The sequence below is a fragment of the Chlamydotis macqueenii genome, chromosome 4, assembly GCF_036417535.1.
Source record: "Chlamydotis macqueenii isolate bChlMac1 chromosome 4, bChlMac1.mat, whole genome shotgun sequence".
Classification (NCBI taxonomy): Eukaryota; Metazoa; Chordata; class Aves; order Otidiformes; family Otididae; genus Chlamydotis; species Chlamydotis macqueenii.
Window position 1 is genome coordinate 5798835 of NC_141559.1, and position 11832 is coordinate 5810666.

The window sequence follows — 11832 nt, forward strand, 5'->3', positions numbered from 1 at the left end:
GCAGCGCTGCAGAGAGACAGCTCTGCCCAGGAGCAGCTCCTCTGCCAAGCGCAGCAGGGCTGAGGGCTCTGCCTGCAGGAGCTGAGGGGAGAGGAGCGAGGCACAGAGAGATGAAAGGCAGCCTGCGGTGGGAGAAGAGTTGAGAACTCAACAGGAGAGAAAAATTCACAGCCCTTTACGTGGTAAGTACTTGCATGAAGGTCAATGTGTCTGTAGTTTGTGGAAAGACCTCCAAAAGCTGTCACATCCCACAGTCAGGAGGACTTTCACAGTAGAGGAGCAGGATGTGTTCTACACGAGGGCTTCTCAGCTGCACGGCCAGAGGGACAGGGCACGACGGCTGCCTTCTCCCAGGGACGGCTGCAGGGTGTGAATGTGTGTGTGCAGCCAGGGGTGCCCAGGGCTGTCCTTCAGAGCAGGGTCCCTGCGCCCCAGGGGCTGTGTGCTGGGGCAGGGACTCTGCCTCTGCCGGCCTCAGCACTCAGCCTGCCCGGGGAGCTCCCCATGGTGTTTGGGGAGAGGCTGTGGGTGGGAGGAACAACTTCTGGCTGAGCAGGGTCCTTCTGCTGTCGAGAGGGTGCTGTGTGGGTCAGGGCTGCTCACAGCTCCACGTCACCACTGGGAAACTTCCAAGGGTATGTGTCAAGAGGAAGGTCAAGGCAGGGTTTGCTATAGAGATAAAGCGCTTTCCTGAGTCTCTGTTTTTGTTTTCCTACTCTGAGGGTAGGGGTCTAATGAAGGTGGGGAGGGAAAGAGAAATCAAAAAAGGAGCTGTCAAACTTGGACAAGTCCTTGAGACTCCTGAGCTGTAAGTGTGAGTGGTCAGTTGGTCTGCTAAGCGCCTCCTCCAGTGCCTTCAGCCACTTCTCTGCCCAGGCACAGCACCAGCATCACCCGTGCTGCACCCAGCAGCGTTGTCCTGCCCTGGCCTTTGGAACCTCCAAACAGGAACAGGCATCCAGCCAGTGCTCTGCAAACAGGCAGGTGTGTGTAGGGCCAGGGAGAGTGCACAGAGGGTGGGATGGGGTCTGTGAGTGCTGACAGGGAAAAGAGATCAGACAGGGAAACTCCTCCCAGGAGGAAAATCCCCAGGCATCACAGTTACGATCAAGGAATGAGAGGAAACTAAACCCAGAAATGTTGTGGGAGGGAGAATTCAGAAATCTCTGTAGCATCCCCTCCAGTGCAGACCCCTTGCTCTGAGCAAGCCCCCGGCCTCCTCTCCCACCCACCCAAGCCTCTGCCCTCAGGGCTGCGGGGTGCCAGCCATGAACCCCCTCCTCTGCAGCCAGAGCTCCAGCAGAGCCGTGCTGCAGCTCTCCAGCCACGTGCCCACTGCCCTCTGCAGAGCACAGGGGCTGAGAGCAGCTGCCCGGCAATGGTGGTGTCGGGGAGGGGGCACGCACAGCTGGGGGAGGGGGACGCTGTCCCCAGTGCCCGCCTGCCTCTGCCCTGTCCTCTCTCAGCCGCGCCCTGGCTGTATTTGCCCTTGTGCCTCCACCTCTCTGTGGTGTTGCTGCTGGGATCTTGTTCTTGCTGTCAGGCTGTCTGGGGAGGGGAGTTCCAGCTGCAGAGTCACCCCCTGATCTTGTGGGTCCTTTCCTGCAGCTGTGTCCATGGGAACAAGTGTCCCAGCTTTCAGCTGTGGGGCTGTGGGCAATGCAGGCTGTGGGGCTGAGGCAGGAGCTGGTTTTCCCTCAGTGAGATACCATTTTTAAAACTCTTGCTGTAACTTCTTCCAGTATCCTTCCAGGATGTGAGTTTCCTTTCAGGATGAAAACATCTCCCATAACATCTTTGTGTTACCTGCACACCCCATGGTTCAGCAGAGAGATGCTAAGGCCAAAACCCTGCTTTTGTGTTGGTGAAATGAGCCGTGAGTGCTGTGGGCTAGAAGCGAGGTGCTGAGACCCCGAGTAAGGGTGAGACATTCTGTGGTCTGCAGTGGATCCCTGTGCTCTCAGCAGTGTCTGCTGGCTTTTCACAGAAACACAGCAGTGTGATCACCTTCAGTCTCAGAAAGCTGCAAGTCCAGGGCATCTGGGACGGAGAGACAGACCAGCTCCGCTCACTCTGTGCTAAGCCGCAGGGAATTCTCTTGCTCTGCAGAGTCACTTTGCTGTGAAGCAAATTGGGAGCAGCAAGGTTGCAAAGCTCATTGGTATCAAAAGTAGATTTCATAGAATCATAGAATCATAGAATGGTTAGGGTTGGAAGGGACCTTCAAAGGTCATCTAGTCCAACCCCCCTGCAAGGAGCAGGGACATCCCTGACTAGATCAGGTTGCTCAGAGCCTCATCCAGCCTGGCCTTGAACGTTTCCAGGGATGAGGCTTCCACCACATTTCTGGGCAACCTGTTCCAGTGTTCTATAATGCGCATCATAAAAAATTTTTTCCTAATTTCTAATCTAAATCTACCCCCCTCTATTTTAAAACCATTACCCCTCGTCCTATCACAACAGGCCCTACTAAACAGCCTCTCCCCATCTTTCTTGTAGGCCCCCTTGAGGAACTGGAAGACTGCTATCGGGTCTCCCCGCAGCCTCCTCTTCTCCAGGCTGAACAGCCCCAACTCTCTCAGCCTGGCCTCATAAGAGAGGTGCTCCAGCCCTTTTATCATCTCCGTGGCCCTCCTCTGGACCTTCTCCAACTGGTCCATGTCCTTCTTGTGTTGGGGGCTCCAGAACTGGACACAGTACTCCAGGTGGGGTCTCACCAGGGCAGAGTAGAGGGGGAGAATCACCTCCCTCGACCTGCTGGCCATGCTTCTCTTGATGCAGCCCAGGATGCGGTTGGCCTTCGGGGCTGCAAGGGCGCATTGCCGGCTCATGTTGAGCTTCTTGTCCACCAGCACTCCCAAGTCCTTCTCCTCAGGGCTGCTCTCAATCCATTCTCCGCCCAGCCTGTATTTGTGCCTGGGATTGCCATGACCCAGGTGCAGGACCTTGCACTTGGCCTAGTTGAACTTCATGAGGTTGGTACGGGCCCACCTCTCCAGCCTGTCCAGGTCCCTCTGGATGGCATCCCTCCCTTCCAGCGTGTCAACGGCACCACACAACTTGGTGTCATCGGCGAAATTCCTGAGACTTTAATCTGAGATGACTCTGTGTTCCTATTTATCTATTTCTGTAGGGCAGGACTTGCCCTTCAAGACGTCACAGCAGTGCTCCCTGCTCCCAATGGCACCTCCGCCAGCACCATGTGGAGCTCATACAAGGAACATGAGAAACGTCTCCCTGAAAGGGGCAAGGAAGTCTGGGGTGGTTCCATGGGAACTGGAGTAGGTTTTGCTTAGACGACGCTGCCTTATCTCATTGCCTTTTCTCCTTGGACAGGTCCCCATGCCCAGAAACAGAAAATGTCCAACAGCAGCTCCATCACTGAGTTCCTCCTCCTGGCATTCGCAGACACACGGGAGCTGCAGTTCTTGCACTTCTGGCTCTTCCTGGGCATCTACCTGGCTGCCCTCCTGGCCAACGGCCTCATCATCACTGCCATAGCCTGTGACCACCGCCTCCACACCCCCATGTACTTCTTCCTCCTCAGCCTCTCTGTCCTTGACCTGGGCTGCATCTCCACCACTGTTCCCAAAGCCATGGCCAATTCCCTCTGGGACACCAGGGCAATCTCCTACTCAGGATGTGCTACACAGGCCTTTTTATTCGTCTTTTTCCTTTCAGCAGAGTACTGGCTTCTCACTGTCATGGCCTATGACCGCTACATTGCCATCTGCAGACCCCTGCACTACGGGACCCTCCTGGGCAGCAGAGCTTGTGTCCACATGGCAGCAGGTGCCTGGGGCAGTGGGTTTCTCAATGCTCTGCTGCACACTGCCAATACATTTTCACTGCCACTCTGCCAGGGCAATGCTGTGGACCAGTTCTTCTGTGAAATCCCCCAGATCCTCAAGCTCTCCTGCTCAGACACCTACCTCAGGGAATTTCAACTTATTGCATTTAGTGCTTTTGTCTTTGTTGGCTGTTTTGTGTTCATTGTGGTGTCCTATGTGCAGACCTTCAGGGCTGTACTGAGGATCCCCTCTGAGCAGGGACGGCACAAAGCCTTTTCCACGTGCCTCCCTCACCTGGCCGTGGTTTCCCTTTTTCTCAGCACTGGCATGTTTGCCTGCCTGAAGCCCCCCTCCATCTCCTCCTCATCTTTGAATTTACTGGTTGCTGCTTCGTACTCATTGGTGCCTCCAGCACTGAACCCCCTCATCTACAGCATGAGGAACCAGGAGCTCAAGGAAGCAGCATGGAAAATGATGACTGAATGTTTTCCAGAAGCGATCCTGTGTCCATCTTCTTCAATGTATGACTCATAGTGGAACTCCTTACTGCCCCAGCCTTTATAGGTTTTGTAGTTGTCATTCTTGCTGAGTGGGACCACACCCTATGATCAGTACTGGGCTGTGTGCCACCCTCTGCTGTTTACAAGTCTCATGAACTGCGACATCTGTCTCCAGAGGACAACTGCACCTTCCCTAGGAGGATTTCTGCCATCAGCATTAATCATTGCAGTCATGTCCCAGATATATTTCTGTGGCCCAGGCAGAGCTGACCACTTCTTCTGTGAATTCACCCCATTGCTGGAGCTCTCACACGGTGACACCGTGACACCCATGCTCTTCCCGTTCATAACCTGCTTTTTAGATCCCATCCCCCCCTTTCTGTTCACGTGGCCATCCTGTGTGCATCAGAGCTGCCACCCTGGAGCAGATCTCCCATCTAGCGTGTGCAGGCAGGTAGAGACCTTTTCCACATGCTCCTCTCACCTCACTTGTGCCACGGTTTTCCATGACGCCCGTACCTTGGGTGTGTGATGCCCAGACAAGTCTTCCTGTGATCATTTGACAAAGTCCTTTCTCTACACGTTCCTCACACCCCTTGTCAACCCCTTCATCTACAGCCTTTAGACTAGAAAGTCTGGGGGGAAGGGGAACCCTGAGGAAAATGCTCAGGAAAGCTCTGCACCACACCAAGAACCCATTGGATTCATGGGCCTGCTGGGAGAAATGACTTCTGGTTCTCTTCTGAACAGGCCCCGTGGACCTGGACTGATGTGCACTGCCTCGTGTGCTCTCCTCTGGAAATGTGTGATATGGAGAAGGCTTGTGGTATGGGAAGGGGCAGAAGGGTGCTGGTGGCACCTGAAGGGCAAGAAAGAGATTGCTGAATGCATGTGGTAGGGGGAGAAGGGCGTGTTGTGTACCTGAACTTTTCCAAGTCCTTGAAAGTGATCTCCCGTAGTCTCCTTAGAGCAGATTGTTAACATGTGGCCTGAAGAGGTGGATGATGTGGCTGGTAGGAAGCTGGTTGGATGATCAAAAGTAAATGCTGTCAGTAGCAGACAGTCCTCCAAGGAGCCAGATACTAGCAGAATCCCTCAGTGATCAGCAAAATTTCATTAAAAAATCATTAAAACCTAATGCTGCCAGAAAAGAAGCTGTTTCAGAGTGCTTTCTCTGCATAGCTTTCAATGTTTTTCAAAAACTCCCATTCTGGACTAGATTCAGTTGGTTACACAGAGGTGGCCACTGCATCCAAGATACCCTGTGCTGACTGGAGCACCCGTGTGGGAAAGGGAGCCCAGGAACCCTTCTGGTGCATGAGCTGGGTTGCAGGCAGGGTACCTCTGTGATGGTGCAGGGCATCACCTTCCTCCAGCGCTGCTGGGTGGGCCGTGAAGAGGCTGTAATTTCAAGCACAGCAGCACAACGTTTCCCCTCAGCCGCTGGCTGTGAGGTCACTTCTGACTGGTCAGCAGCAGGGAGAGAGATACTGTGCGGTCATGAAGGTCGTCAGCAAGCTGCCCCCAATAAGATGGCACACTGGGGGAGGTTAGGAGAAGGCTGGGCAAGAGAGATGAGAGCTCTGGGGGAGGGAAGAGAGACTTGGCCAAAAGATTAAAAAATATTTTGAGGAGGACAAATGGGTTATAGTGATGTTGCTGTGAAAAGACCGACTGTGAAACATTCATGTGAATCCCTGACACTATCTCTAACCAGGAACCTTAAGCCCTAACCTGTTCCTAAAGGCCACTCCTCACCCTGACAGCAATCCACCAGTACTGACCTAACTGAGGTTAAGCTGTCCCTAACCTCAAACCAAATCTCAAAGCCACAATCCCTTACCCGCACTCTTACCCTACTGCTCACCCTAGCCCCTAGCCTTTATCTCTGGTATTTAAATTCTAGCCTTAATCTTAGCCCTGGCTCCAGCCCTAATCAAAACCCTAGCCCACAAAGCTAGCCCACGCCTTAAACACTAACCAGGCACCCTCAGCAGAACACCAGACCTTGCCCCTAAGCCTTTGCCTAATCCCTAACTCTCAAAGGTGAGCTCTAATCCCACAGCCCTACCCTAACTGCTGAAACCCTCTTTCCCACGCTCTAACGCGCTCATAATCATCCTCTCTCCTCACCCTGCCTTCAGCCGTGTGGTCCCTTGGGGCAGGGCAGGGATCGTGAGGACCAAGAGCAATGTCATGGTGTTGGAAGAGGAATGTGAGGTGACCTGTATCTGATCAGCTCATAGGCCGCAAGGGGGAGATGGGTGAGCGTGCTGTGGTGTGGTCAGCTGTGCCTCAGGATCTCATGGACCAGCAGGAGGCACATGGCTGTGAGGGAGGCTGTGAGGTCACTTCTCTCTTTGGAGTTGAGAAGCCAGCAGCAGGAACATGGCTGGGAAAGGGGCTGTGAGGTCACTTCTTTCTGAAGGAGCTGATAGGTCAGCCCTTGACTCGTGGCTGGGATAGGTACTTCTAAGCTCACATCTGTCAGCAACCTGACAGGCCAGCAGAAGGTGCCTGGCTGCCACACTGATTCTGAGATCCTCTCTGCCCAAGTTCCTGGTGAGTCCTTCCAGGAAGAGGCCTTGAATATGAGTTGGCAAGTCCCTTCCACTAGAGTACAGGACAGGTCAGCAGCAGGAACATGGCTTGGTTGTGTCTACTGGAGAAGTTGAAAGATACATGTCTTGGAAGATCACAATGATTTTACTTTTGTTTCATCAGTTGATAGGCCACAAGAAGGCGGATGTTTTGCCTTATTTTCATGACTTCAATTGTTTCTGAGAAGGTCATAGGCCAGTAGGAGGCACTTGGCCATGGAGGGGAACATGGGCTTACTTTAGTCTCCAGTGTGCTTGAGTGACTAGCCATCAGCAGACACAGGGCTGTGGTGTTGACTATGATGTCACTTGTGCCTGAGAACCTGCCAGTCACAGACACATGACCTGGCGGTTGTTTTACACTAGGAGTTCTGGTTTGTTTAGAATGGAAAGGAATGGAATGGAATAGAATACAATAGAACAGAACAGAACAGTTCAGTCAGATGTGACAAGGATTCTAGAATGACAGAATCCTAGAATATCTCCAGTTGGAAGGAGCCCACAGAATCACTATGTCCAGCTCCTCTGCTCCTCGCAGGACTACCTAAACCCAAACCATATGACTAAGAGCATCATCCAGATGCTCCTAGAACTCTGACAGACTTTGTGCTGTGACCAGTTTCCTGGGGAGCCTGTTTGAGTGGCCAGCCATCCTCTCAGTGAAGAATCTTTTCCTTATTTCTGATCTGAACTTCCCCTGACGCAGCTTCATTTCATTTCCACTTGTCCTATTACTGCGCACCAGAGGGAGGAGATCAGCACCTCCTCCACCACTGCCCGCCTTGAGGAAGTTGTAGGCTGCAATGAGGTCACCCCTCAGCCTTCTCTTCTCCAAGCTGAACAAACCAAGTGACCTCAGCTGCTCCGCAGAAACCTTGCAATTGAGACCTTTCACCATCATGGTCGCCCTCCTCCGGACACACTCTGATAGTCTGAGCAATCAGGTTGTTCCTCAGTCTCCTTTTCCCAAAACTAGACAAGTCCGGAGTCCTCAGCCGCTCCTCATAGCACATGCCTTCCAGCCCTTTCACCAACTTTGTTGACGACTTCTGGGCACACTAAAGGACCTTCATTTTCTTTTAAAATGGTGAGTTCCAAAACTGCACAGAGGACTCCATTTGAGTGTGCACCAATGCTTTTGTCAGAAATATCAGTTTCTAGCTGGCAGTCCAGAGTACCCATGCAAACCAGCAGTGCTGGAGAGGCATCTACTGTGTGTGAAAATAAGTGGGTTGGATCAATATTTGTTTCATTTTGCTGTGTAAAAACAGAAAATCCAAATACCTACAGAATGAAGTTCTGATCACCCACCTGGTCCATGTCCTTCTTGTGCTGGGGGCTCCAGAACTGGACACAGTACTCCAGGTGAGGTCTCACCAGGGCAGAGTAGAGGGGGAGAATCACCTCCCTCGACCTGCTGGCCATGCTTCTCTGGATGCAGTCCAGGATGCAGTTGGCCTTCTGGGCCGCAAGGGCTCATTGCTGGCTCATGTTGAGCTTCTCATCCACCAGCACTCCCAAGTCTCTCTCTTCAGGGCTACTCTCAATCCATTCCCCGCCCAGCCTGGATTTGTGCCTGGGATTGCCATGACCCAGATGCAGGACCTTGCACTTGGCCTGGTTGAACTTCATGAGGTTGGTACGGGCCCACCTCTCCAGCCTGTCCAGGTCCCTCTGGATGGCATCCCTCCCTTCCAGCGTGTCGACGGCACCACACAGCTTGGTGTCGTCAGCGAACTTGCTGAGGGTGCACTCTGTTCCACTGTCCATGTCGCCAACAAAGATGTTCAACAGGGCTGGACCTAATACGGACCCCTGAGGGACGCCACTCGTCACCAGTCTCCACCTGGACATTGAGCCACTGACCACCACTCTCTGAGTGTGGCCGTCCACACAATGTTACTGGCGTATGTTCAACCTGGTGCCCAGCGAGACCCCTGAGGCCTTTCCCGCCAAGCTGCTTCCTAGTTGGTTGTCCCCGTCAAACATTGGTGCATGAGGCTGTGCTTCTCCAGGGGTAGGACTTTGTGCTTCCCCTTGTTGCACTTCATGAGTTTCCTCACGTCCCACCTCACAGTCTGCTCATCCAGTCCACACAGCAACAGCTTCTGTATGAGGATCCTAGGGCAGACAGTGTTGAAAGCCTTCCTGAAGGCCAGGCAGGCAATATCCACTGCTCTCCCCTCATCTACTGGGTCAGTCACTTCATCCTAGAGGTTTATCAAGTTTTTAAGCATGATTTCCCCTTGGTGAAGCCACGCGGACAACTCCTGATTACTTTATTGTTTTTTAAGTGTCTGTTAATGGTTTCTAGGATTAGCTTCTCCATCACCTTCCAGGGGATCAAACTGAGGGTGACAGACCTGTAGTTCCCTCGTTCTTCCTTCTTGCCACTCTTGAATATGGGACTGACATTTGCTTTCCTCCTGTCTTCAGGCACTTCTCCCAGTCACCATCATCGATCAAAGATTATCAAGAGTGTCCTCAAAATGACATCAAAAAGTCACTGTTCCCTGACCCCTAACTCTTTTACCTAGAGTATATTTCCCTTGTTCCAGCCATTCCCACTGGTCTCTAGGACCTGGGATTCCTGAAAGCCAGTCTTGCTAGTGAAGACAGAGGTGAAGAAAGCATTCAGTACCTCCATGTTATCCATGTCTTGTGTAAGCCAGTCCCTTGATCGTTGAGCAAGGGGCCCACGTTTTCCATAGTCTTCCTTTTCTCACCTATGTACTTGTTGAGGCCATTCTTGTTGTCTTTGATTTGACATCCCTGGCCAGATTCAATTCCATTTGGGTATTAGCTTTCCTGACTTCATTCCTGGATGCGTGGATAATATCTGTTTGTTTCTCCCAGTTATTCATCCTTGCTTTCACGCTGTATATGCCTTATTTTTGTATCTGAGAGCTGAGGGGTCAGCAAGAGAAGACAGAAGAACATTGGCCAGAAGGGTTGAAGACCAGCTCCTGGAGGGAGTCATATTGTCTGTCTGTCTATATAGGTATAACTTTTTCCACGAGCACTGCCTGGCACACCAACTTTCATCGACTCGGTTTCCACTGGTGCTTGATTTGCTTGCTTTGTATCCCCATTTGGTGTTGCCGAGATGGTTGTCACAGTAATTCATAGCTGGGACAGAAATTAAACTAGTACGTCTTTTATTTTTTATATAGTGTCCTGAAACTTCTCCTGCTGTTATTGTGTCAGACACACCTCATTCAGGGTGAGCCATCAGCACACAGACATTAACAGCCGACCAAATGGAGCTTAAGTCCAGGAGAACTTTGAGTAACTTGGGGAATTGGCCAAGAGAAACCTCTTGAAGTTTGCCAGAAGAAGTGGCCAGTCCTGCACCGGAGGGGAGAACAACCCCATTTATTGGGCCAACTGTAACCTGACATGCTGAGAAGTGACTCTGAGGAGAAGGCACTACGAGGGGCGCCATACAAGCCAGTGGTGCCTGCTCACCATGAACAAGGCCAGCTGGGGCTGCATTAGGAAGAATGTGTCAAATCAGACCACTTGAGTTACCTTCCCCTTCAACCCAGCACTGGTGTGACTCCATACACAGGTGTGTCCCTGTCTGCAGTTCCACATTTTGGAGGAGTTGGGAGGAGCTGGAGAGTGCCCAGAGGTGGTCTGCCAAGATGGGCTTCAGAGCCTCAAGCATATGTTCTGTGAATAGAGGAAGAAGGACCTGGGCATCTTTGGCCCAGAGACGGAGAGGCTGAGAGTAGGAGTAGCCTGAGAGTGCTTGAAGGGTGGTTTCAGAGATGGTGGAGCTTTGTTTCACAGTAGTAAAAGCATGACAAGGAAATAATGGAAGAAAGTGTAACTTAGGCTCTTGAGACAGGGAAAAAAAACCAGAAAGAAATGTCTCTCCAAGGGTAGTTCTGTTCTGTACAGGTCACCAACAGAGATCCTGGACCATACCATCGCTTTGTGTTTCAAGGAACAGCTAGAGGGAATGGAAAGCGTAAGGGCAGTGAGATCTTCAGGTGAGAGCGAGGTGGGGAAGCAAGGAAGATTTTTAAAGCCTGCAGGGAAAGAGCCGCAGATGTGAGACTCTGTAGAACACCCTGTGGTGGAGATGGTCAAGGGCTGTGGCAAGGCTAAAAGCCCCCAACAGAGACAAGGTCTTTATCACCACTATGGCTGTTATGTGAACCACCAAGGCCTACCAGGAGACACCATACCTTGGTGGGACCAGGACATGAAGGCCTCCTCACCCCACCAAGGAGAGACCCATAACCATCGCACCGTAGTTCTGCACTTGGCATCACACATTCCCACATCACACTGCCCCAGGAAAAGCCCTGAGCAATGTGTGACCCACAGGATCTCCCTTCCCAGGGGCTGGGGGTCAGGCCATGGCCCTTTGTCTTCATGCAACACATGGAGGTTCACTCAGCATCAGAGCCACCTTTACATCGCCTTTGCCTGCCTCTCATCTCTGCCTCCCATTTTCTCCTCTAATCAGCCCCCAGGGAGGCTTTGTTGGTAACGATCCCCAGTGGGACCCATTAATGCTCCCTGAAACTGTAGGGGTTGCTTCTGACATTGGCTTCTTCAGGAGTTTGTCCAGGCTCCTCTCAGTGTCTGAGGTTCATGGTCTCAGCACCAAATGCACCCTGGGGCTCGATAAAATGCAAAAAGCCATGTCTCCTCCAATTGTTTCCTACAATCTTCAAGTCTTGGACAGCTAATTGGAGAGGTCTCCAGAGTGGACATAAAGGGGAAGTTTTCACTGAGTATTTAACACAAAAGTATTTTTTACTTTTAAGTTTCTTAATTTTCTTTCAATTTTATTACTTTTTCAGTTGTCAGAAGGAGTGATTGCAGCATTGTCCAGTAGATATGGACGCAGGGGATTTGCTAATGGTATCAGGGTGGGTAGGACCAGCTCCTCCTGGAGGTCAGACACTGCATGGACAACCTGAT

General features: G+C 51.9%; 1 protein-coding gene across 1 annotated transcript; it reads left to right on the plus strand.

Annotated features, from left to right (window-relative positions):
• Positions 1–3359: 3359 nt before the first annotated feature.
• On the plus strand, positions 3360–4325 carry LOC147600795 (olfactory receptor 14C36-like). Its single transcript, XM_086747201.1, has one exon. It carries the CDS (start codon positions 3360–3362, stop codon positions 4323–4325), a length of 966 nt encoding a protein of 321 aa, XP_086603327.1.
• The last annotated feature ends 7507 nt before the right edge of the window (positions 4326–11832 follow it).